The sequence below is a fragment of the Jaculus jaculus genome, chromosome 10 (genome assembly GCF_020740685.1).
Source record: "Jaculus jaculus isolate mJacJac1 chromosome 10, mJacJac1.mat.Y.cur, whole genome shotgun sequence".
Lineage (NCBI taxonomy): Eukaryota > Metazoa > Chordata > Mammalia > Rodentia > Dipodidae > Jaculus > Jaculus jaculus.
Window position 1 is genome coordinate 113,695,120 of NC_059111.1, and position 26,096 is coordinate 113,721,215.

Here is a 26,096-nt window from a genome sequence, read left to right on the forward strand (position 1 = left end):
CTTGAAACTGCCCTCGCAGGAGAGGGGGAGCAGAGCTCTACCCTTCATTTTCCGTGCGGGGTTACCTCCCTGTGACTTAGAAAGCATCTCAGTGGAGAATTTGCGCCACTGACAATGGCCTGTGCTATGGACACTCCAAGCACAAGGCACGCTGCTGAGGGCTGGGGAGGCCCTCCCTTCCTGCCAGCGCCGGCCTGCGCTCCCGGATGCTCTGCCAGCCGTCACTGCATGATCCCGGGCGCCTGACTTGAGAAGCAGAGCCCTGCAGTAGGGGGCAAGTCACAGAGCTCGACGCCCCTCACCTCTGGGGGTCTTCAGGAGCTACCCATACACCTGCCCTTTCCTGACAGGCCAGTCAGAGCTGAGTTTGAACAGCATTTCTCTCCTGTTGATCCTGTCTTACTAATTTACTACTCATTTATTCATGTGTGCATGGGCATGCCAAGGCTGCTTGCTTCTGGAAACAACTGCCAGATGCTTGTGCTACTTTTTGCGTCTGGCTCTACGTAGGTGCTGGGGGACTGAACCCAGGCCGGCAGGCTTTGCAAGCAAACACCTTTAAGCACTGAGCCATCTCCCCAGTCTCCTGCTTATCTTTCCTTCAGGCTTCCTAAGAAAGAGGCAGCGGGAGCTGGAGAGATGGCTTAGCAGTTAAGCACTTGCCTGTGAAGCCTAAGGACCCCGGTTCCAGGCTCAATTCCCCAGGACCCACGTTAGCCAGATGCACAAGGGGTCACATGTGTCTGGAGTTCATTTGCAGTGGCTGGAGGCCTTGGTGCGCCCATTTTCTCTCTGCCTCTTTCTCTGTGTCTGTCCCTCTCAAATAAATAAATAAAAATGAATAAAAAAAATTTAAAAAAAGAGGCAGCGGTACTTACACCACCAGGAGCAAGGGATAGTGGGTCGTGTCGGTGAATGTGGCTGGCTTCAGGATCTGCATTGGCAAGTCTGGAAAGAGACAGAACACACCGGGTCAGGGACTGTGGGACCAGGAGGGGGCCCAGCATGGACCCTGGTTCTGTGTCTGTGTTCCTGTGGAGGCTGTGGGCAGGGAAGGCAGGGATGGGAAGTCCTCAGAGGGAACTTCTTCGGCCTGCATCTTAGTGACTGTCTGCTGCAGTCCTTGGGCAGGTTACCAGCTTCCCTGAGGTGGCCTCTGGCCCGCCTCTCACGTGACAGTCCATTAACCTGTGGGTTAGAGGTCCCCTCGGCACTTATTGGTGGCACAATTCTTCATGGGGCCCATCAGGCTGCTTACTGCAGGCAGTGACTGAGGGCTGGGTTGGCCACTTACTGAGGTTGGGTATTTGGGAGCAACGGTTTCAGGAAGAGAAGGGGACCGAGGGCTGGAGGCTGAGCTGGGGGCATGGTGAGAGCCCACAGGGCACCTCCCTGCCATGCCAAGTGGCCTTTCCCATTTGTGTCTACAGTTTCAAACTAGGCAGGCTTGACTTCGCTGGAGCCACGAGGAGGAGGTCGTGGGGAGGGAGTTAGGACAACACCGCCATTCCTGCGGTCATCGGGTCTTGCTGTTGGAGACATGAGAGTGTGTGGGTGCGCATGTGTACATGTGCATGTGTGGGAGAGTAAAAACCGAGTCTTCGGAGGTTGCCCCCCCCCAAGTTGTGTTCACCTCACCCAGAACAAGCCATCTTGTCCACATGAGAAATTGTTTACTGACATTAACTACAACCCTGATTACCAAAGGCACAGCAATTAAATTGGAATTAGTGGTTTCCCGCACAACGCTGAACAGTCTCCCTCCAAGCCTGGGCAGCCTCCCTCTGACACTGCTTCTCATTACTGATTGATAATGGCTTGTAAATTGGATCTGTGGCCCAGGGCCTGGCAGAGAGGCAGGCACTGGAGAGCATCATGGAAATATCCATAAAACATGGTGGGGCTGCATTCTGCACCCAGTGCCCTACAGCAGACCTACGGAAGTACTGCCTGGGGAAAGAGCTCTCTTCAGGGAGCCTTCCGGAAAACCATCCTGCCCACTGCCTACTTAAAATGCACACAGGTCAGGGGTCAATCCCTGGGCTTTCTGCTCCCAGAGGGCTGGCTTCCCATGTTAGTTCTGGGGCAGACTGCTGTACCCTCTCCTGCCACGGTGCCCAAGTTTCCTCAAGTAGAGCAATGCTGGAGGCCCCTGGAGGCAGGGCTGGGAGGCTGGAGTTGCTCTTACAGCCCTTCTCGCCTTTCCCGCCTTTCCCGAAGCAAGGGAGTGACTCCAGTCTCCAGACTTTGTGCTCACAGCAGCGAGAAGTGCAGCGAGGAGGCGGGGGCTGGTGAGACCATGCGGAAAAGGACTTGCTGGGAGGGGAGCTGGCATCCAGCCCCAGGGCCCAGGGCAGGGGGCAGGTACAGTACAAAATAGACGCTCCCAGCCTTGGTTCTTGCTCTCCTTAGTTCTTCCTCCTCCCTGAGACCTCTCCCTGCTTGTTTCCTTCCTTTATCCCCTCTCCTCAGAGCTGCCACAGGGGGCAGCTCTGGACTGGTGATGGGGAGAGGGACTTGAATCGCTGCACATCCTATTTCCAGATGCCTGTGACCTGCAGAGATGGACAGGACGCTCTGTAGGACAGCAGGGACAACATGCCTTCCAGTGGGCTAGACAAGTTCCAACAGCGTGACATCACTTGGCTGTACAGGGACCCCAGGTGTTCTGGTGAATGGGCTGGAGATGGGCTACAGGGGCAGTTGGTGACACACTGGTGGCATCTTGCCCAGGGTCCCCAGGTAGAGAGTCCACACAGCCACCTTGCAGGATGCTTCTTTTTGCCTAAGTTTATGCTCTGATGGTTCCTATGGCAACTGGAAGCTTACTAGGGTGGGGAGCCTGTGTTCACCTTATGTTCCAGTCCAGGGACCCACGGCTTGGCATTCCCATGCCTCTTTTGTGTACCCTGCCATTTGCGTCGCCTTCCAGCATGCTCTGCGTGCACCCTCTGCATCATCACAGGGCAGCCTTGCTTCCTTCCGTCAGAAGGACTTAGCCTGCAAGTAGCCCCTTCTCCAGGATGATGAGCGCAAGGGTTTCTGCTAATGCTCCAGGGCCATCAGTCTTGGTGACAAGTTCCTGTCCCCCTCAATAAGGCAGGCAGATGGAAACCTTCCAGAGATGGTGGGGGAAGGTGTCTCTGAGGCATGGAGCCCCACTTGCCCCTTCAGCATAGTCTTGGAATCTTGCCCTGAGCATGGCTCCCCTCTCTACTCCAAGCAGAGCTTGGGCAGTGGCTTGAACCAGGCTGAGTTCTCCCAGGAGGGGTGGCATGCTGGTGACCTCAGAGATGCTGGCGGGGGGATGTGAATGAAGGACTCAGGGCAGCTTTGAGGTTTGGAGATCTAAGTACTTTGCATCAAGCAGAAAAGATACATAGGTGCAGGGGAACCTGAAAAGGGAGTGGGCATTTGACACTGGGGTTCCCTAAGGTGAAGACCAGGGGACAGATTGGACTCCAGGGCTGGCAAGGTTAAACCTGGAGCCACATATGTGGAGGTGGTGAGAGCTGCTTGCTGTAGCTGCAAGCTATTTCCAGATAAGAACTTGGGGTGTCAGAGGGGAATAAGCTCTTCTGCAACGTTCCCTGAACCTTGTAGGGCACGACAGAGACGTCTCATTTCGTGTTGAGCTCTCAACAGCCTTTGATGAGTTTTCTCCTCAGTGTCTACCACCCTCGCTAGACGCCTCTGACTGGCATGAGTATTCTTTCTGCCACCTCCTGTGCGAGGCTCCCTGAGGCCTGGCAGGTGTAGTAGGATGGAATATGACCAAGTCTCAATACATTCACACACTAAAAGTCTCAGTTACAATATTTAACAAAACATGTGCAGAGATTGAAGTTTGAGAGAAAGAGGGAAGACAGCAGTGACAGGTGCTACATGGGCTGTGGAAAGGTCTCACAATGCATTTCTCCAGTTGCAAGGATGCCACCCGTCAGCCCATGGCCAGCATCTGGAGGCTGAGCACAGAAGACGTTGCAGGGCATAGAGGGGTCTTCACAGGGGAAGGTGTTCCCAGGTCGTGTCAGGACATGTTCAGCAGAGAAGAGGCAGGGAGGCACCTGCATGGGACCAGACTCTCCTGCTCTCATGGTTGCTAGCAGGTTCATGGTGGTATCAGAGCACATGCTATGCTATGCTTTTAAGCATTTTTATTTACTCATTATATATATATATATATATATATATATATATGTATATATTTGGTACATTGATATATCTAAATATATATATTCAAGAGAGAGAAAAAGGGGGGAGAGAGAGAATGGGAACACCAGAGCCTCCAGCCACTACAAGCAAACTCCAAATGCATGTGGCCCCTTGAGTATCTGGCTTACATGGGTCCTGGGGAATCAAAAGGGGGTCCTCTGGCTTTGCAGGCAAATGCCTACCTCTAACTCATCTTCTTCAGCCCTATTTTTATTCAATCTTATTTCTTGCGTGTAGGATGTATGCACTGGTGTATATTGGTGTGTGTGTGTGTGTGCACATGAGCATGTGGGCACATGGAGGCTGGAGGATGCTCTGAGGAGTTGCCCTCGGGACCAGGAGCACTTCCCCCTCTGAAGACAGGGTCTCGTTGGCCTGGTACTCCCTGATTAGGCTAGGCTGGCTCACCAGCAATCTCGTCTCTACCTCTACATTCTGGGATTACAGGGCTGTGCTGCCACCCTTGGCATTTTATGTGGGTCCCAGTGATTGAACTCACGTCCTTGTGCTTGTGAGACAAGCACTCTACCACTGAGCTATCTCCCTAGCCTGCTGCTGGACTTTCAAAAGGCAGAAGAGCAGCACTTACTGTAATCATCGACCTCGATTCTCCGGTACTCGATCTTAGGCATCTGCCGGTCACTGACGGCCTTCTGGACGTGCTCATTTGTTTCCAGGTCAAAGAGTTCTATGGGAGAAACACAGACACGTTGGATTCCGTCATCATTTACTGACAGCATGTGAGGTGAGGGTCTTATGCACAACCCACACTGGTTCTCATATCAGTCCTCCGGGTCACCAGCATTTCCCCCCCCCTGTTGTGCTGAGCAAGAAGCTGAGACACCAACAGCTCACTCAAGACGCACGGCAGGGAGCCTTGTCTCAGGCAGGGACGCGGCTCCGTCGCCTGCCCTCCCCGCGCACGGCTGTCCCGGGGCGTTCCGCACGTGTGTGCACAGGTCTCGGCGTGACCCTTCCCCAGAGTGCCAGTGTGAGGCCAGTGCTGGGTGGCTCTGAGACGTGGGTGCTGTGCGTTCTCCTGTCCTCCTGGATCTAACAGCCCACACGTTCCCCTGTCACGGGTCGCTCCTGTTTTCTTGACTTGAGGACATGGCCATCCTATGTTACTTCACCATCTCATATGGAAAAAAGCTCATGGGACTTCCTTTTCCTTTCTCATGGTGCTGTCTCTCTGTGTGTGTGTATGGGGAGGATGTGCACACGGAGGTTAGAGGACAATGTGGATGTCAGTTTTTGGAGGCCAGGGCTCTAGTGGTTTGCAGTCATGTGCAGCAGACTGGCTGGTTCGCGTGCTTGGGGGGACTCTCTTATCTCTGCCTTGTACCCTCACCACACGTGTGCTGGGATCACAGACACTCACGCAACCCATCCAGCCTTATGTGGGCTCTGGGGAGCCAACTCAGGTCGCCACACTTGCGCAGCACGTGCTTTTATCCGTCGACCCACCTTCCCAGCCAATCCTTTCTCACTTAAGCCTGCGCCTGGGGTCGACGTCTGATCTGGTATAAGAGGAAGGTCTGTCTTCCAGACACCCTCCTTGTAGCTTGTCCACCTCCTTAGTAAGATGCGTAATGTCTTAAAGAGTGAGCTAACGTGGTGGTGCTTGGATGACCTCTGCCCCAGACAGGCCCCACCCTTACAGCCTACAGGTGTGTTTGTCAAAGGCTCCACAGGTTAATTTATGCCTCATAACAAGGAGGCTGCTGTCACACGTGTTTTTATCTGTGGAGAGTGACAGCATCACATGACATTCTTGTAGAGGGACGGGGGAGAGCAGCGGAGGGTTCCCGTGCACTGATGCGCCGAGCAGTGGACATGATCGGCAAGTTGCCGGAGGACACTGAGCTCCTTCCACTCTGACCTGTAGACAGTAGCCTTGGTTCCACCTGAGTGTGTCCCTGTTCCTCACCTGGCTCTGGCGCTACTGCTCTCAGAGCAGGTTAAAGAAACGAAACAGGACAGAGAGGCTCCAGGTGCCTCAGAAAGCCAACCATCTTGGAGGCCTCAGAGTTCAAGAGCCATATGCCAATCTCTGTTCCACAGTAAAGCCAACGACATAACCCATGGCAAAGTTCACTAACTTGACTGAAGTTCTGGTGTTTGAGAGACTAGTGGCACATGTGAGTTAATATTCAAGGGCTGCTGAGGTTATGAGCCAGTTCACTGATAACCCCAGATCCATGCTTAGTGTAAGAGACCAGGGCACAGACCATCTAAAGTCTTGGCTCACTAGGGGTCTGTCATGACTATAGGAAAGCCTGTCCTTGTCACCACTCTGCCCGCCTGTGTGATGGACCCAGATAGAGAGTAGGGATGGGACCTGGGGTGTGCCAATGGGGGTCAGCTGCAAAAAACAGGACCTCACAGAGATCAACCAAATTACAGCAAGGATGAGTGCATTGCTTTCCATGTGCTTTGGCCTCCAGGGGTTATGGGGAGTTCAGCTGGGGAGATGGGCAGGTGCCAGGGCCAATTTGGACCAGCAGGCTTCAGAATGAAACACAATTGGCTAGACTGCTCAGATCTCACAGCAGCCGGTTCTGGTATCACGCAGCACCTCAGCTGCTGCCCGGGAAGGAGAGCTTTCACACTGAGTGCCAGGGCGATTTGCTGCCTACAGAACTAGGCTTGCCCAGAGTCAGTGTGGACATCCTTGCCGCCGAACACCCACTACCCATGCCTGGTCTGGGAATTCTGGCTCCAGGGGGGCGGGGGAAGCAGTTCTAATGGCTCACTGATGGCACAGGCTGCCTTTGAAAAGCTCCCTCCTCTCTGTGGAAATCCCACCCTTCACAGAAGAGCACCAAAGCAACAGACTATTAAATTTAGTTAAATATTAGATTTCTCATTTAATGACTGCCCACACAGCCGGGTTTATCAGCAGAGAACTGGTGGTCTCACAGGGGAGTTGAGTTAAGCCCTTTTATTTGTTCCCCTAATTGCATTCAAAGAGGGCAGGAGCTCAGAGGAGGAATAAGAAAAGATCGGTGTGTTCCCAAAGGACTCTGCCTTTGACTTCAGGGCAGTGGGGACCTCCAGTCTACAGCACACACATGGCCACTCCTTAATTAAATGTGAGCCCCTCTAATATTTGGTGGAATTAGCTATTATCAGATCTGGACACAGTGAGCCCACAGAGACGGATGCTGGCTCACAAGGTCGCTCCCCTGGCTGTGTGGCCAGCATCCTGTTCCCAAGCTTCCACATGGCCTTGGGGCTCTAGGCCATCAGTAGAAGCTAAGTTCTGGAAACCTGGTGGGCTAGCAGCACTGGAAACAACAGGAAACCGAAGCACAGGGGACAGGGGCTGTCTGGTTTCCATAGCCCTGCAGGCCGGCATGCTGGGCAGGGGTGTGTGGGAGCCTCTCCGGCATCTCTCTCGCGCGCTGGGCCCTCCTGCCCAGGCAGTCTGGGCTTTCCTCCTGCGGCCTTCCCCACTACTTCCCCGTGCACCTCCCCTCCCGTGCTCACTCATCACAGTGAAGCCTGTCTGCTCGCCCAGCACTGCATCCCTCGGGCTACCCGAGGACTGGACCTGGGCCCAAACAGCACAACTTTTAGGCCTGCCCACTTCAGCTGGCCCTCCCTTTGCTCTGAACCCTCGTGGTAGTTGGAATGAATGCATGTCTCCATAGCCTGAGGTGGTTTTGGTTAAGCTTGCCACTTGAGTCTCCAGCAGGCGGTGACCTGCTGCAGAAGTTGTCACTGGGGTAGATCTTGTAGTCCAGCCCCAAGGTGTGCTCAGAACAGTTTGAGCTCTGGCTGTTCCTGCTTGCTGGCTGTGCTATGGTCCATGGAAGCGAGGCCGCTTCTCCCACCAGTGACGGTGTTCCCCTGGATCCTCTAAGCCTGCAGCAAACCCTTTCTTCCCATAAGCTGCCTCTGGCCAGGCGTGTGTCCACTGGTCTGAGAACGTGAAGGTAACTGCAACCACCCTGCAGGTTTCCTTGTTGCAAGCAGTGTGACGCTTTGTGACGCAGCTGTGGCAACTGCTCGTTGTGTCGCATCCTCTCTCTTGGCTCCTCTCTGGGTTTTGATACTGAAGGCAGGAGTTAAGTGGTACTGAATACAGTGTGTGTAGGGTCGTGCTGGGCACCTTGGTGGTGGCCTGATGAGTGTTTTGCACACCCAAGGTCACTATGGTCCAGTGGAGGGCAGGCCTATTGTGCCAACCTGCAGCTGCTCTGGGGACCCTGAGAATTACCTGCACGAGGTGATACACATGGCGCTCCTCTGAGCCTCCCTGTAGATGTTCCTGATGGAGTGGGCACCTAGTACCTGGCTCACTCTCCACTTGGCATCAGACACATGCCACCAAAGACACCATGCTGAGGCCTCAGAGCCGGTGGTCAGCCCTCACAGAAGGTTGCCGGGTGTGTACTTGGGGGCCAGGCAGACTTCACAGCCACACGGACACATGGACGGCTGAGTGGAGCTGGTCTCCAGGCTTCCGCTCCACGCATATCTGCTGGCAAGTGCTGCTCCTTGCCGTGCGTGCCTTCCATATCCTTCTGTCATGGCCCCTCATACACCTTGGCTGGGCCACGCCTTTGAGTCTCTCATCTTCTTTGGGGACCCTTGCAAGTAGGTGGTCTCCTCATCAAGGACTAGGGACCACTGAGTCTGGGTTGACTGAGACAAGCCCTGGTGATGGGCAAGGACCCTTTGGAGGCACCATGGGCTTGTGGTCTTCAGTCCCTCTTGGAGTCACACTTGAAGGTGAATGGGTCAGCAGTTTTTGGCATGTAGTCTGGAAGGGTTCAGATGCAGAGTTAGCAGAAGAACTTGTTCCATTCATTTATGTGAACGCCTGTGGTGAAAACAGCCAATGGAACAGCCACGGCAGACACACAAGGATAGGCACGTGGACTCTGACACGACTTAGTCTGGAAACTTTGATGTATGCCCATTTGTACATGAACGAGTGTCACTGAGATAAACCATTGTCTTTTATGTATCCAACAGCTCTCCAAGTGTGTGGTGTGTTCCAGATATTTCAATGGGGACAACTGATAATCAAAGGAATGACGGCGTTTGGTCACAGGAACCGTAAAAACAACACTGAAAAGATTTTCCGGCATGCAGGACACCGGGACAGAGTCCTGAGGTTTGCACTGGAATGTCAGTATCTGTTTAAGGAAAGGAAAGATGAGAACTTTTTGTTCCAAAAATGTTTAGTGGAGTGAACTCGCCATGAGGCTTAGGTGCTGTGATAGCCTTGTGTGCGGCACGGAGCCTCATCCTACGTGGCCTTCCCCTTTCCGGGGATGGCACTGCTGGAATTCTTCCCACGCCCGGGTGGCTGGACTCCCCAGGCACCATGGGAGCAGACTTTGGTCTCCGTTATAATTACAGTCTTAGGGGCTGGAGAGATGGCTTAGCGGTTAAGGCCTTTGCCTGCAAAGCCAAAGGATCCCAGTTCGACTCTCCAGGACCCATGTAAGACAGATGCACAAGGGGGCGCATGCATCTGGAGCTTGTATGCAGTGGCTGGAGGTCCTGGCATGCCCATTCAACCTCTCTCTCAAATAAATAAATAAATACATAAATAAAATATATTTAATTACACTCTTAAGGAAACAGCCTTTACATAATTCAGTCACATCTGGGACCACCCCACCTGCTCTGTAGATAGAATCTGCTAAAGGGGGGAAGATCAAGCACTCATTTTCAGGGGAGATTTTTGGTTCCTGAGGATGGGGTGGGGAGAAACAACAGAGCACTCTGCAACAGTAATTCCCACTTCCCCAGCAGGGCTGCATTCAGATAGAACGATGAGCCCGTTTGCCTGCCCGGTGGCCTCTGTCTCCTCTGCTGCAGATCTAGGATGCTGGGTCCTGCTAGGCAAGGCCTCTCGTTCACTGAGAAAGCGCCCATCCCTGGATTCACTCGCCCCCACCCTGCTGCATTAGCCCAGCACAGCTCCGGGGAAGGCACAGAGGTAGTGGCCCCCCTCAGGAGCGCTGCACCCCTGCCTCAGCGCCGTGACGCACAGACACCACAGTACACTGGAACAGGTGCAGTGTGCCACTGGCCACGGAGACCGCTTCTGTGTCCTGGATCCTGGGGTCTTGGTGGCTCAACAGACAGAGCTGTGGGCTGAGTATTCCTCACTGAAATGCCAGGGATGAGAAGAACTTCAAAGTTACCATGTCTTATGGAGTTTGGAATATTTTCATGTACCATGGGATATTATGGTATGGGGCCCAAGTCTGAGCACTGAATTCCTTCTTGCTTCATGGACTCCTCACACCTCAGCCTGAATTTTTATTTTATTTATTTATTTGAGAGCAACAGACAATGAGGGAGGGAGGAAGAGAGAGAGAGAGAAAGAGATGGAGAGAATGGGCACACCAGGGCCTCCAGCCACTGCAAACAAACTCCAGACATGTATGCCCCCTTGTGCATCTGGCTGACGTGGGTCCTGGGGAATCGAGCCTTGAACCAGAGTCCTTAGGCTTCACAGGCAAGCACTTAACTGCTAAGCCATCTCTCCAGCCCAATTTTTTTTTTTTTGAGGCAGGCTCAACAGACTGGCCTTTTTATGTGACAGAGAGAGATAGAGAGAGAGACTGAGAGAGAGAGAGAGAGAGAGAGAGAGAGAGAGAGGCACAGAGAGAAAGAGAATGGGCATGCCAGGGCCTCCAGCCACCGCAACTGAACTCCAGAGGCACGCGCCCCCTTATGTGCATGTGCGACCTTGTGCACTTGCATAACTGTGCGTCTGGCTTATGTGAGATCCTGGAGAGTCAAACATGAATCCTTAGGGTTCTCAGGCAAGCATCTTAACCACCAGGCCATCTCCCCAGCCCATAATTTTTTATTAAGAATATACTTTGTATAGACCCATCATGTGTTGGCGCCATTATTTCCCTCCTCCCTGCTCCCAGTCCACTGAGCGCCCTCCTCAGTGGGATTGCTGGCGTTCCCCATGGGTCGTGGGTTATGAGCTGTGGGAGCAGCGGACAGTCATTGGTGGGAGGCGGTGTCTCTGGGTATGCCCTCCCAACCTGCGGCTCTTACAATCTCGCTGCCCCCTCTTCCACAAAACTCCCTGAGCTGTGACGGGTGTGTTTCAAGTCTATTTCAGTGATAAACCCTCAGGGGCTTCTAGATTAGCCTGGAGATAATTTCAGACAATATTGTCAGAACTTCATTTTGACATGTAAGGTCAGGAGTGGAAGTTTTCAAATGTTAACAGGTTGGTGGTCAAAAGAGTTTCAGATTTTAAAATTTTTTTGGGGGGAGTTGAGGTAGGGTCTTTTTCTAGCTCAGGCTGACCTGGAATTCACTCTGTAGTCTCAGGGTGGCCTCAAACTCATGACAATCCTCCTACCTCTACCTCTCGAGCACTGGGATTAAAGGTGTGTGCCACCACAGCCAGCTAAAGATTCCTAATTTTTATTTTATTTTTTACTTAGGAGAGAGAGAGAGAGAGAGAGAGAGAGAGAGAGAGAGAGAGAGAGAGAGAGAGAATGGGCACGCCAGGCCCTTTAGCCTCTGCCAGCCAACTCTAGATGCAGGGGCTTCCTTGTGTGCCTGTGCGACAGTATGCAATTACATCGTTGTGCGTCTGGCTTAAGTGAGACCTGAGATTTGAACATGAGTTCTCAGGCTTCACAGGCAAGTGCCTTGACTGCTAAGCTGTCTCTTTAGCCAAAAGTTTCAGATTTGGGGTTTGGGATTTTTGGTTTTGGGGTGCTCAGCCTGTGGAGCTGGAGCCACAGTGCTTGAGCTTGCAGACCTCCCACTCCTTGGGCAACCCACCTCAGGCCCATGCATGCCTCCATTTTCCTAAGCAACAAATGGACCTAGCGACAGCCCCTGCCTCACACTGTGCTGAGATAGAAGTCCTGAAGCCATTCAAGTATTCCAGACAACCCTGCCCCCAGCCCGGCCCGCCACACGCGCTCATGGCTGCCGGCTGTGCTGCTGCTGCCCCTGTGTGAGACAGATCCATGCAGACAGTCTGAAGCACGGGCACAGAGCGCCTAACTGCCGCGTGCGACGCTGCTGGCTTCTCTGCGGGCCTCTCGCTGCAGAGCCGAGAGGGACGAGAGGAGGCAGTGGAGGTGGACTGTTTCCCTGCACTTGCTTTCACTCCTGAAAACTTTCCCACAGCCTTCTCAATCACGAAAGAGCACAACTGAGGGAGGGGGTCCAGGTCCTGAGTTGGGTCTCCAGAATCCACGTAAAACAACAGTGGGCATGGTGGTGTCTGTAGCCCACAACTCCGGTTCTGGGAAGGGGACGTGGAGATTAAGTAGATCCCTGGGTCTCAGTAGCCAGCACAGTTTCTGGCCCAATGAGAGACCCTGTCTCAAAAAGGCGGGTGACACTTGAGGAGTGACACCAGCGCTGCCCCTGACTTTCACAGGCACACGCGGCACCAACACACAGGCGCACCGCGTGCCACTGCTCTGGGCCCCACACAGGCCGGCTCGCGGGCTCTGCCTCCCGCTCGAGCAGCACATCCTCTGCCTGCAGCCGACCTTTCACCAGCGCTGCCAGAGGCTTTCAGGAGGCTGTGACTGTGCCACAGACGAGAAGCTGCTGCCCAGAGCTGAGGGATGGGGATGACAGGCACCTGTGGCCTCACCCGGGACTCAGGAATTTGACAGACAAAAGTGCAAACAGCAATTTGTTCAAGGCTGTGCTGTCAGCTGGGCATTGGAGGGCTATGGTGTATTGCTAGAGGTCAGCGGCCGCACCCCAGGTTACGCACACTGGAAGAAAGCCACCGGCTCCCACAGATGGCACAGTGTCAGTCCCAACGTTTCACTAGGGCCCTCCCTTCCAGGTAGACCAGAAGTCTGCCGTGGGAGACTGGAGGCCACGAGAATCCGACTGCAGCAGGCTGGTACCCAGGGCCCAAAGCTTTGGGATTCTGCTCAGATAGTGGTGTATAAGGCAGCAGCATCCACGTGCTTGTGAACGACGCTCCTCCTGAGCCCGAGTGAACTCTGGCACCCACACATGTCGTGTTTGAGTGGCGCTGCGCCCTCTAGACTACCTGCTGGCCCTGGCTTCCTGCCACTTTCCCCAAGCCTGTCTTGCCTTCCCCCTTCTCTCCCACTCTTCTAAACATAGTTTTATTTTTATTTATTTATTTGAGAGAAAGAGAGGGAGAGAGAGAAAGAGAGTGACCTAGGGCCTCCAGCCACTGCAAATAAACCCCAGATACATGTGCCCCCTAGTGCATCAGGCTGATGTGGGTTGTGGGGAATTGAACCAAGGTCCTTTGGCTTTGCAGGCAAGTGCCTTAACTACTATGCCCTCTCTCTAGCCCCCTCTCCCACTCTTTTTAGAAACGACTTTCCTACTTTCTCCTCCCATTGATGTTGGTAGCGCTTGAACAGTCAGAATTCTGGGAGAAGTAATGTCCTAGCTGTCAGGATTATTACAAAGTAAGCCTTGCTTTCCTTGCCTGGGAAAAGCGGAGGACCTGCCCGCCCTGCCGTTCCTGTGCAGCTGCTGTGAGGAGGAGGACAGCCAACTGTCAGGCATCATCTTGTATCGTAAGCTTTTGTTTGCTTTTTGCCATGTGTATGGGTGTTTATATGTGTACAAGCACGTGCATGTGTATGTACAATGCATGCATGTGTGTGCACATGTGCATGTATGTTTGGAGGCCAGAGGTCAATATCAAGATGTTTTCCTTAATCATTGCCCACTTTGTTTTCCAGACAGGGTCTCTTGCTGAACCTAGAGGTCACCAACTCAGCTTTCCCATTCCTACCTCCCCAGTGCTGGGGTGATGGGTGCACATCACCATACCCAGCATCTTATGAGGTTCCTGGGGATCTGAGTTCAGGCCCACATGCTTGCACAGCAAGTACTCTACCCACTGAGCTATCTCCCCAGCTCCCCACTCTCAACATGTTTTTCACAAGGTCTTGTGATATTGTCTAGACTAGCTCTGAACTCCTCTGCCTCACAAATGCTGGGATTATAGGTGTGCCACAAGGTTCTCACAAGTTTATTAAAATATAGGTTTGGCAGGGCATGGTAGAGCACTCCCTTAATCCCATGCTAGGAAGAGCGAGGTAGGAAGATTGCTGTGAGTTCAAAGTCAGCCTGAGACTCCATAGTGAATTCCAGGTCAGTCTGGGCTAGAGTTAGGCCAGCTCAAAAATAAAACAACAACAAAAAAAAAAACAGACAAAAATATAGGTTCACTGTCTCTGCTCCAAGGGTCTGTTCCTCAGCTGACACTACAGGGGCAAACAGACCCCAAGAGACAGGGAGTGTGGACTGTGCTCATGGGGTCAAGCTCTCATCCTTTGTAACAAAGTGTGTTCTTGGGACAGGGCCTTCCTATGGATACCAGAATTGGCTGGAACGCAAGATCCCCCATCTCACCTTTCCAAGTGCTGGGAACACAGGCAGGCACTATTATGCCCAGCCCCTCCTTTTGATGTCCTATACAGAATCTTAGCTTTTAAAATGCAGAACCCAGGCCTCCAGACTTCCTGTCCCCCACTAGCAACACTCACCCCTGTGCACCTTGTGATACTGGGGCCTCTTGTCTCCTCTGGCCCTCTGGTCATTCTGGAGAAAGCCTGTGTGGTTTGCACAAAGGAAGCTCTGGGTGCTTGGCTCAGACCAAAGAGGCATGCGCACAAGGGCCACTCCTGTCTGGGATGCAAGGCAGCCTGCGGCCTCCTTTCCTCACTCCCTTTCCTCACAGTGCTGGCAATGGCCGCAGTCACTCACATCTGAGCTTCCTTCTTCCCAGACACTCAGCTAACCCTGTAGCCTGGAGCACTGACTAGTGGAAGTGAGGTAGGCGGTTTCTGGGTCTCCTTACAAAGACATCTCACATAGTCTTCCCACTGTCTTTCTTTCCTGGAGTTCTCGAGGGCAAAGGTGATGAGATGTCACATCCAGAGGTGCCCAGGAGTGTGGAAAAGGACTTGGTGTGCACCAAAGAGAAGCCACGTGTTGTGAGTTATGTTTACACAAGATGTTAAAGTTACAGCTCTTGGCACCCGTGAATGTGGCCTTCATCTTTACAGAGGGCGTGGTGATCAAGTTCTGATGTCAACTTGATCAGATTAGTAATCACGAGACACACCTGGAGGGAAGGTCTGTGAAGTTGTTTCCAGAAAGAAGCCACTGTGGGAGGAAGTCCTCCCTTCAGAGTGGGGGCTCTGCTGGCGGTGGACCATGTTTAAAGCGTTTTCACCTGGCTGCTGGTGAGTGCTTTTCACTGGCTGCCTCTGCTCTTCACTTTTGTGTGCCTCTAACCCTGTTTCGGCTATCCTTCGAGGACCCTGGAAGAAGTTTCCTCAGCTTTCCAATGTGGACTGAAGACCAGGCGCTCTCCAGGAATTTCCTCCAAGCCTGCAGGGCCAGACTGGGACCACTGGGAAATTCAGCCTTGTGGACAGAGCAGCTGCCGTGTTCTTCAACCCTCAGGCCTCCAGACAGCTACGGGTGGACAGCCAGCTCGCCTCCTGTAAGCGAATCCGATAAACGCCCTCTGTAACACAGACTGGTTCTGTTCCCCTAGAGTCCCTTGACCAAACAGATTGGGCCACTAGAGTGAGTCTGAATCCAGAACCACAGGGTCTTTATGAAAAGGGGAACCAGAGACATACAGAGGGTGCCACACAGAGGTGGAGGGGGGAACGCAGGTGAGACGTCTGGAAGCCAAGGAGCACCAGGACCTCCAGAAACCTACAGCAGGGACACGAGGCCAATGACAAGTCTCCCTGGCCGAGGCCGCAGTCACAGACACTCCGGAATGCTGCTTAAGCCGCCTGCACAGTAGTGTGGCATCCTGGGAAGCGCACCTACCGACCTCCTGAGAGGCTGGTGACAATTCCAGGGCAAGCGAGTTGAAATGAAAGACATTTCTCAGAATTCTTTGCAGCTAAGTCTGAACCTAGGTCCAAGCTGTGTTGAATACAGAATGGATGGAAACTTCTGGAGAGTTGTGGGAGGCCAGTACAGCAAGAGGGGGTCTCGGTGACAGGACACCTGGCCTCAACCTAATCTCTACAGTGAAGCCTACAGTGAAAGACACAGCCTGAGGAGACATACTGGTGATGACAGGGACCCAATGTAGCCTCTGAACATCACAGGACAAAAAGAGTCTCTAGGAAGTAGAGTGACCATGAGTGTCTAAGGACAGGGTGGTTGCAATGGTTGTTTTCTGTTGTTAACATTCCTTTTGGTCAGGTGTAGAAGATCATTTCCAGGACGAATTGCCTGAAGGAGAAATTCCTTCCTTCAGAGTGGTGGCCTTCCCAGGTTTGGGCTACTTGTGATGAAGCTCTGAGAGAAAACACTCTGCCTGGCTGCCTGGCTGCCTGGCTGCCTGGCTGCCTGGCTGCCTGGCTGCCTGGCTGCCTGGCTGCTGGCTGGGGAGCACTTTCCCTTGCATGTGCATGTCCTTCATCAGCATTGGAACCAAGTTTCCTCAGCCTTCCAACATGCCCGGAAGACCAGCTGCTCTTCAGAAAGCCTTCAGTGCTGGATTGGGACTGCGGAGGCATCCAGCCCCACGGACTGCGTAGCCACTGCGTTCCTTGACTCTGAGGCCTTCAGACAGCTAATTTAATAAATTCCCTTTTACTACAATTCATGCTGTCTGCTTGACTCCTCTACAGCCTCTAGTAATGCAGAGGAGGGCCTTTAGGAAGCGGCATGAGTAGCCACTGTCTCATTTTCTTTCAGCTCTTCCAGGTGCAGCTGACATCAGGGTCTCTGGGTTTTCCAAGGTCAATGACCCATGAGCCCCACCCATAGGCACGAGTCCACAGGAAGGGTTTTGGCATTGCACAGGCAGGTGGGAAAAGCGGGTGTTCAGGAGGTCTTCTTCCCCCCTCCCCCCCCCAACTACAGGTCTGATATAAAAGTTTGTCAACAGGGGCTGGAGAGATGCTTAGCTGTTAAGCACTTGCCTGTGAAGCCTGAGAACCCTGGCTTGAGGCTCAATTCCCCAGGACCCAAGTAAGCCAGATGCACAAGGTGGTGCATGCATCTGGAGTTCGTTTGCAGTGGCTGGAGGCCTTGGCGCGCCCATTTTCTCTTTCTCTCTCTGCCTCTTTCTCTGTTACTCTCAAATAAATGAATAAAAATAAACAAAAAGAAATTAAAAAGTTTGTCAACAACAACAACAAAAAAAACTCTTGGACTGGAGAGATGGCTTAGCCGTTAAGGCACTTGCCTGTGAAACCTGAAGATCTATGTTTGACTCCTTAGATCCCGCGTAAGCCAGATGCAGAAAGGTGAGGCAAGTGCACAGTTGCACATGCGCACTGGGGGGCACAATCATCTGGAGTTTGATTTCAGTGGCTGAGGGCCTGGCATGCCAATTCTCTCTCTCTCTCTCTCTCTCTCTCTCTCTGTCTTTCTTGAAAAATAAAATAAAAAAGACTACTGTTCTCTTGGAGGATGATCATGACTAACACAGCCATTCCTTCTCCAGGCTAACATAGTGGTGTGGGTTGACATCCTGAAAGAACCCTGAACCCTCTATTCACTGACCACAGGGTGTGCACCGTCAAGGTGACATACTTCAAAGTTTGCAGAAGGAACACCAAGAGACCTTGACATACAACAGGTACATAAAGGAAGTGTGCTCAAAGGAATTCTGCCTATATTGGGTCCACATTGTCCAGCTTTCTGCTAACAGAGCTTTGAAGACGTGATGGGGACGGCCCCTTCACTGGCTCAGGGACCGCTAGCAGGGACTCTATCATTTCATCTGAGAACAGAGCACTGACATTTCCAACCAACCTCAGCCTGTGTTCAGGAGACGGCATGTCTTCCACTTGTCCTCTCTGTGCCACGGAGTCACAGTCACTGTGGTGGTAAATCTCTGGTTGTGGAGGTTTAGAATCACCAAGGAAACAAGTCTCTGGTGGTGTCTGCTGAGGGGTTTTCTGGATTAGATTAGATGGCCTGCTCTGTCAGCCCTCTGTGACGGGCTCTTGGACCGCATGCAAAGGAGCGAGCTGGCTATGCACCAGCACGACCACTCTCTGCTTCCCCACTGTAGAAGGCATGTGACCGGCCGCCTCAAGATCCTGCCACCATGTCCTTCCTGCTACGATGGACCGTCACCTGGCGCTGTAAGTGGAAATAACCCCTTCCTCCCTTATATTCACTTTGGTCAGGTGTTTTGTTGTAGCAGCAACAAGTGAACTGAGACTGTCACAAAAGTGACGCCCAAACTGCCACTAGTAACACGCTTCCTAGGGGATTCCTTTATTTTTGGAATACGACTGTGGGACCTGGAGGACAAGGCAGGTCTCAAGTCTGCGCATACTCATTGCATCTGCACAGCTGGGCAGCCAGCAGGGGAAAAGAAGTAGTTGTTTATCCCCTCGCTTTAAGTATCCACACCTGCAAGGAACAACGGCTGTGAGGCAGCACAGGGGGCTCCCCTGCTCCCCTGCTCCCCTGCAGCATGGCAGCCCCCTGGGGCTCCAGGCACCCCTGGCACTGTCCACGCTGCTGCTCAGATCTCTCCAGCCCGCTGGCCAGGATGAATGCCCTCCAAAGGCTGGCTTGTGGCCACCTATGGTCACTGCCCACTGCTGATGCTGCGTGGGCTCCACGTCCGGTGACAGCGGCCGCGTGCCGTGCTCGTGCCGAGTACCCTGTGGTCAATGTGCTCTCCCACCCAGCTCTCCCCAAGGCTGGCCCTGCTCACTGTTCGATCGGGTTTCTCTTCCAGAAGTCCACCCTCCCATTGGTGGCCACAGTGTTGGGGTCCCCCAAGCATTTGGCAGAAGCCCCAGACCTGCAGCAGTGTGGCCACTGGTGGCTAGGCTGCAGAAACCAAGAAGAAGCAGTCAGTCTTCCAAGCCAGCCCCAGGCCCCCGTCCAGCCCTGACCAGCCCTGGCACTCGAGGCACCAGGCTGGAGCTCTGCCCACCCGCCCACCCCGCTTTTCCAACGAGACAGGCTGTAGCAAGCAACGGGCACCTGCAGGGGCTGCAGAGAGCTCCCTCCTCTGCCACCTAACCCTGTGATCATTCCTTACGCCAAGAGAAAATAAACTCCAAATGGCCACCCCCCAATATATATCCAGAACTTCTAGGGTATTTATGACTGCCCTTTCTGGTGGGCAGCCGGTCAGTCCTTGTGTGGACTTTCTTCCAAAGCTTTGACCCCTCTCATTTTCCCTAAGTGAAATGAGTGAGATCACTCCTCAGTGACGTACTGTATTGCACATATCTTAGACCCAGGCCTCGCCTCCTTTGTTGTCCTTACACCTGAGCCTTGGAGCCAGGAGGCAGTGTGGGAGCACAGCGATTCCTAGAGAAGAAGTCACAGGGCGGAAGATTGTAAGAGCCACAGACTGGGCAGGAACACCCTGAGGCACGGTTCCCTGATATCCCGTAGGGGTAGTGTGAGTTCTAAGTCAGCCTGACCTAGTGAGACCCTGCCTCAAAAGAAAAAAAAAAAAAAAGCCGGGCTGGTGGCACACGCCTTTAATCCCAGCACTTGTCGGAGGCAGAGGTAGGAGGATCACCATGAGTTCAAGGCCACCCTGAGACAACATAGTGAATTCTAGGTCAGCCTGGGCTAGAGTGAGACCCTACCTTGAAAAACTGTGGTGGTGTGATTCAGGTGTCCCCCATAAACTCAGGTGCTCTGAATGCTAGGTTCCCAGCTAATGGAGATTTGGGGAATTAACGCCCCCTGGAGGCAGTGTATTGTTGGGGGTGGGCTTATGGATGTTATAGCCAGTGTCCCCTGGCCAGAGTTTGGCATAGTCTCCTGTTGCTGTTGTTCATTTGATGTTGGCCAGAAGGTGATGTCCACCCTCTGCTCATGCCATTGTTTTCCCTGCCATCAGGGAGCTTCCCCTTGAGCCTGTAAGCCAAAATAAACCATTTTTCCCCCCACAAGCTGCTCTTGGTCAGGTGATTTCTACCAGCAGTGAGAACCTGACTGCAACAGTGACCATAGCACCTACTTTGAGAGGATGTGCTTGACAGCCTTCTGCTGGCTGTGACCCTTTCTGCTTTTTATTTATTTTTATTTTAATCTCTCTTTCCAAACACACACACACACAGTTATACACTATTGTCTCCTAGCCCCAACTCCTGAGGGGGCCCTCCTCAGTGGGGGTCCGGTAGTCACTGTGGGGTCATGAAGGCCTCTAGCTGCTGATCCTCCTACCTCAGCCCCGTCAACCATTTCCCATCAGTCTGTGCCACCACAACCGGCATTCTTCATGATTCTCTTAATATTGAGCAAATGTTAAAAAGGAAGAGCACACATATTCTTACTTGGGAAGCACACTCGAGGTTCTGTCCAGTCCAGCAGGGTGTACACACCAACATGACTCAGAGAGAGCTGCCACTGGGGTGTCGCTGGGGGTATCTTTGGGGGTGTCACTGGGGGTATCTTTGGGGGTGTCACTAGGGATGTCACTGGGTGGGAGCTGTTTATCAGCTTTCTCCCAGCTGGCTGCTCACTGGAGTGGGCAGACAGCAGTGGTGGGGGAGGGTGTGCTTCCAGAATTCTTAGGAGACACTGACCCATCCCCCAACCTCCTATGTGAGATTGCGGGTGAGGCCAAGCGGGCAGGGGTGCCTTCCCACCCTGCTCTCACCCTGGCCAGGGGTAGCAGCAGAAACACGTCCTGTCACCACAGCGGAGCACCGTCTCGGCATCTGTCCTGGACCTCATGACCACCCTCTGGCTTGCTCTCCTTTGCCTTAAACAATCCTATCATTGATTCATTTGTAACTTTATAATTACTAATGCTGGATTTTTGAGTTTCTAAACATTAGTTCATGGCTAGTCAGACCATCATGGTTCCAGGTGATCTAAAAGCCATCCCTTTAAGTACATCTGTTTTACCCACTTTCAGATTTTAACCATAAACTATCCATAGGCTTGACTTTCTTCCAAGGGGAAGGGTTACCGGCTGTGTGGTCTCGGTGGGAGGCCTGGGGGCACCAGGGCAGTGGATGGACAGGGCTTCCTGAGGTCTGGAGAGAGTGTAGGCCACGGGGAGGGGCCAGAGGTGACTTTTCTTTTCTTCTCAGTTCTGTCACCCTGCACACCCACCCTTTTCAACCCTTCCCATACACGCACGGTGCATGTGGCAGCCTACACGGAGGTCCTGCCCAGTGAAGACGGAAGTGCCCTCTGAGCTCTTTCAGGGACCCTTGGAAGCTCTGTCTCTCCAGTGGGTCAGACTCCTCACAATCCCCTTTGACTGGACCTTGACCTTGGCCCCTGCCTTGTCTTACTAAATATCCCATCTGGCTAGCGTAGCAAGGACGTCCTGATCACCCCTGGCTTCTGATGAAGTCCTCATCCCCACTCTTGAGGTGAGTGCTCGTGGCAAGAGTCCATCAGGTCAGCTTAGCAAGAATCCCCTGGGGCAGATGCCTCCTCTTAGTGATCTTCCCTCCACCCTTCGCTCCCCAGCTGACCTAGTTGCATTTGTCATTGAATGGCATCTTCCCCGCTGCATCAAGGACTGGAAGCAAGCCTCCTCTACTCTCTCACTGCCACCCTGCAGTTCCACGAATGTCAAGTCCCCACCCACCATGGCATAGCCCAGACCTACAGGCAGGCCGAGAAGCCTTGGAGCCCTCAGGGAGGCTCTCTCCCAGGGCGACTTTGGGGGAGGAGTCACGACCCGTACTGGCCAGTTGTCTAAGTCCAGCACTCACAAGGACACCGTGACCCTCAGCTTGGGAACCTGGCCCGCACTTCCTGGCTGTTTTGTACTGGCACTGTGGTGAGCAGGGCGTGACTGGTGCCCGGGCCCTGGGTGGGGCACGGGGCTGGATGGTCTCATAACCCGAGGGTCCTCTCCCGAGGCTCAGGGAGATTTCGGACGGCGGCGGCACTTACTTCTCTTATCCGTGGTGTTGTGCACGGTCACCGTGGGCACCCCAGGGCCTGGATGGGGAGAGCCGAGGGAAAGGAAGAGAAACAGGTCATTAGTTCCACTGAGAACAGAAAAAGAAAATGCTTTCTCTGCAACATGTAGTCCAGCTGGGTCTGGAGACCCACACAGCCAGGCCAGTTACCGCAGACACAGTTCGCAAAGATGGCGGCTCCGCCCAAGGCAGTTGATGTCATGCCAGTGCAAATGCCAGGTGCGCTCTGCAGAAGCGGCACCTTGGACTTGACCCTCTTCCAGGTTGCTCTTGCCTTCTGATGATTTTTGTGGTTGGTTGTTTGGTTTTCTGAAGCAGGGTCTCACTCTAGCTCAGGCTGACCTGGAATTCACTGTGTATTCTCAGGATGGCCTCGAACTCATGGAGATCCTCCTACCTCTGCCTTAGTGCTGGGATTAAAGGCGTTTGCCACCACACCCGGCCCTTCTGATGCTTTTTTAAAAAAGTCTTTTAAAGAATATTAAAAAAATATTTTATTTATTTGAGAGACAGAGGAAGAAGGAGGGAGAGAGAGAGAATGGGCGCGCCAGGGCCTCCAGCCACTGCAAACAAACTCCAGATGCGTGCACCCCCTTGTGTATCTGGCTAATGTGGGTCCTGGGGAATTGAACCAGGGTCCTTTGGCTTTGCAGGCAAACACCTTAACCACTAAGCCATCTCTCCAGCCCCTTGATGCTTTCACTGTGCTGGAGGCAGAGACTGGAGCTCTTGTTAGGCAGAGAACTTAAGGTGCTTTCTAAGTTTTTCTTCATGTGCATTACGAGGGATTGAACCCAGGGCCCTGCACGAGGCTCATGCTCTGTCACTGAGCTACGTCCCCAGCGCTTTATTTCTGTTCAGAGACAGACTCTTCTCATTAAGTTGCCCAGGCTGGCCTTGAACTTTAGATCCTCCTGCATACGTAGTGCATTTTTGACTTTCTGTTACCTTATTGGAACGGAACCCCACACCCCACGGAGGAGGAGGAGCAGTCATATGCATGCCTAGATCGTTGTCATGGCACAACCCATCACTTTAACAAAGCGTTGCATTCAGGCTAGAACCCCATAACCTCATACACCGAATACCACGACGTTTTCCTGGACTCTGGATAAATTACCCAGGCCTTGGACTTGAGGAGTTTTGCCAGTGTTTGCCCGACCTCTGAAGGAAGGCACCCGCCTCTGCTCTCCTGTGACACTTTGCGAACACCCTAGCGGGGAGGGGGTGTTTGCAGGCAGGAAGTTGTGCGGTTCTCCCCTCAGGCCTTTCGGCTTGGCGCCTTGCAGCGCTGTGGCTCCTGCTCAGCCGCTGCTGAAGGCTCATTTCTCCACTGCCTTCACCGAAGGGGGGACCCAGGATGAGGAAAGGACTTTCTCAGTTATTTTATGTCTGTGCACACACCTTTAGGTGGTGATGTGAGCCTTTTATTTGACGTGAGTGCATGTGTATGTGTGACACGCATGTGTGTGGGCATACATATGTAGGGGCAGGTGGCTGCCCCTGCCCACATTTGGCTTCAGGTTGGGGACTCTGCGCAGAGAGGATGGGACCTCAGAGCTGTATGACACATATCCTTGGGCATAACAATGGAGTTTCACGTTCGTGGGGTCATCACCAAACTCCCTGCATTCTCCCTGGGCCTGTGACAGAGGCTGAGCTATGAGCAGGGCTCTGCTGTGGAGCCCGTCCTGGTCCACTGACCTCCTGCCCAGCTTCAGAGGAGACACCCTTGTCCAGCTCCAGAGAAGCTGCTGCCTGTCAACAAGCGAGATGGGACAGACTCCGCCAGGGCGCGCTGAGAGGCCCTGGCTAGACTACGGGCACAGGCGGCGGTCCTGTCAGGGCAGGGAGTGAGCCCAGAGCACACTCAAGGTCCAGGAGTGCCTCCCTTCTCTAGCATACGTCAGTTATGCAAACAGTGAGGCGCATGGTGACAGTATCACGCGTGCATATAATGCTTGATCAGTCACTCCTCTACTACCTTTTTGTTGTTGTTTTTTTCAAGGGAGGGTCAGGCTGACCTGGAATTCACTGTGTATTCTCAGGGTGGCCTTGAACTCACAGCAATCTCCTACCTTTGTCTCCCAGTGCTGGGATTAAAGGTGGGCATTGCTACACTAGATAATTTTTTTTTCCCTGAGGTAGGGTCTCACTCTAGCTCAGGCATACTTGGAATTCACTATGTAATATCAGGGTGGCCTTGAACACATAGCGATCCTCCTACCTCTACCTCTGCCTCTCAAGTTCTGGGATTAAAGGTGTGCACCACTAGACCCAGTTTTTTCTCTCTGATTTTTTTTTTTTAAATCACATATGTGGAGGCCAGAGGGAGACACTGGCCATCCTCTATCACTCCTCTGCTCTATTTCTCACAGACAGAGTTTCTCACTGAACTTGGACCTCCCCATTATTTTGGTTTGAATGGCTAACCAGGGGCCACCAGCGATCCTCCCGTCTCTGCCCTCCACCAGTGCTGGGATTGTGGGTATGTGTACGGCTGTGTCTGGATTTCTACGTGCATTCTCCAGACTGAACTCAGGTGTTGGTGATTGCGTAGCAAGCCCTCTTACACACTGAGCCATCTCCCCAGCCCCAAGCAGTACTTCCAGTTGCTAATTCCGATCTTCCCTACTCAGGGTGGAGTGGTATCTGCGTTTGTGCCTCCTGAAGACACAGTGCTTCCTGAAGGAGAGGTAAGCGCTGACTGTAGTGCTGAATTATTGAGGCAAGCTAAGCTTCCTGGTTCTGGGCTCCATTTCCCCTGGGAGCCCTTGTAGAAGAGCAGAGCAGTTATTGAGAGATAAAGAGCTTACATCTACTTTCCACGTACATTTCAGGGTGAGCAAATTTGCAAACAGGGCATTCCTACACTCTTATTAATAATGTAAACAATTATTATTTATTTAGTGCCTACTATGTAAAAGGCTCTCTGCTAGATGTTTCATATGAATAATTTCTAATCCAGCCTTCACAGCGGTTCTGCAAGGCAGAAGCTTCTGGTGGTATTTTACAGATGAGAAAACACAGTTGTAAGAGCGTTACGCCTTTGTCTGGCCCGTGCAGTGAGAGCTCTGTAGGAACTGAACTAGACCTTCTCACTTTCTAATTCAGGAATGTGATATGTGCTTCCAAAAACATTCAAATACTAAAGAAAGGGACTAAGTGACAGCCAGAAAACGAAGAGACCCATTTCGGGGGGTGAAGGGATGGCTCAGCAGTTAAAAGCACTTGATTGCAAAGCCTGATGTCCTGGGTTCCATTCCCCAGGACCCATGTAAAGCCAGAGGCACAAAGTGGACCATGCATCTGGAGTTGATTTGCAGTGGCAAGAGGCCCTGGTGTGCTCATTCACTCTCTCTCTTTCTCCCTTTCAAATAAATAAATGAAAAGGACAAGATCTAATTACTGGTGAGGCTGTGGAGAAAAGGGAGCCTTTGAACACTGTTGGTGAGACTGTAACACCATGAAGGTTCCCTAACAAACTACAGGTAGAACTGTGACCTGACCCAGGTATCCAGAGGAAGTGGCACCAGGCTGTTGCGAAGCTGTACTCCGTGTTCACTATAGCGCCCTTCCCAGGGCATGTACAGAAGCCTTGCAACGTCCTGCCCTGAAGGAGCAGACCAAGAAGACCAAGAATAGCAGAATTCTATTCACCCTTCAGGTCCCTGGCATTTCCTTTTTTTTTAAAATATTTTTTTAAAATTTTTATTTATTTATTTATTTATTTATTTGAGAGAGACAGACACAGAGAGAAAGACAGATAGAGGGAGAGAGAGAATGGGCGCGCCAGGGCTTCCAGCCTCTGCAAACGAACTCCAGACGCATGCGCCCCCTTGTGCATCTGGCTAACGTGGGACCTGGGGAACTGAGCCTCGAACCGGGGTCCTTAGGCTTCACAGGCAAGTGCTTAACCACTAAGCCATCTCTCCAGCCCCCCTGGCATTTCCTTATGGATGCTCTGGGAGAACTGATCATTCAATGAAG

At 52.7% G+C, this 26,096-nt stretch overlaps 1 protein-coding gene across 3 annotated transcripts in view; it reads right to left on the reverse strand.

Annotated features, from left to right (window-relative positions):
- The window catches only part of Dpp6 (dipeptidyl peptidase like 6), an 802,942-nt gene that overhangs the window by 12,438 nt on the left and 764,408 nt on the right, over positions 1-26,096 (reverse strand). For all 3 annotated transcript variants that reach the window (XM_045160238.1, XM_045160236.1, XM_045160237.1), the window contains exons 17-19: positions 22,078-22,125; positions 4,805-4,903; positions 879-948 (exon numbers count right to left, since the gene is read on the reverse strand). In XM_045160238.1, coding sequence (XP_045016173.1) covers positions 879-948; positions 4,805-4,903; positions 22,078-22,125 — 217 coding nt within the window. The remainder of the gene's footprint in view (positions 1-878; positions 949-4,804; positions 4,904-22,077; positions 22,126-26,096) is intronic.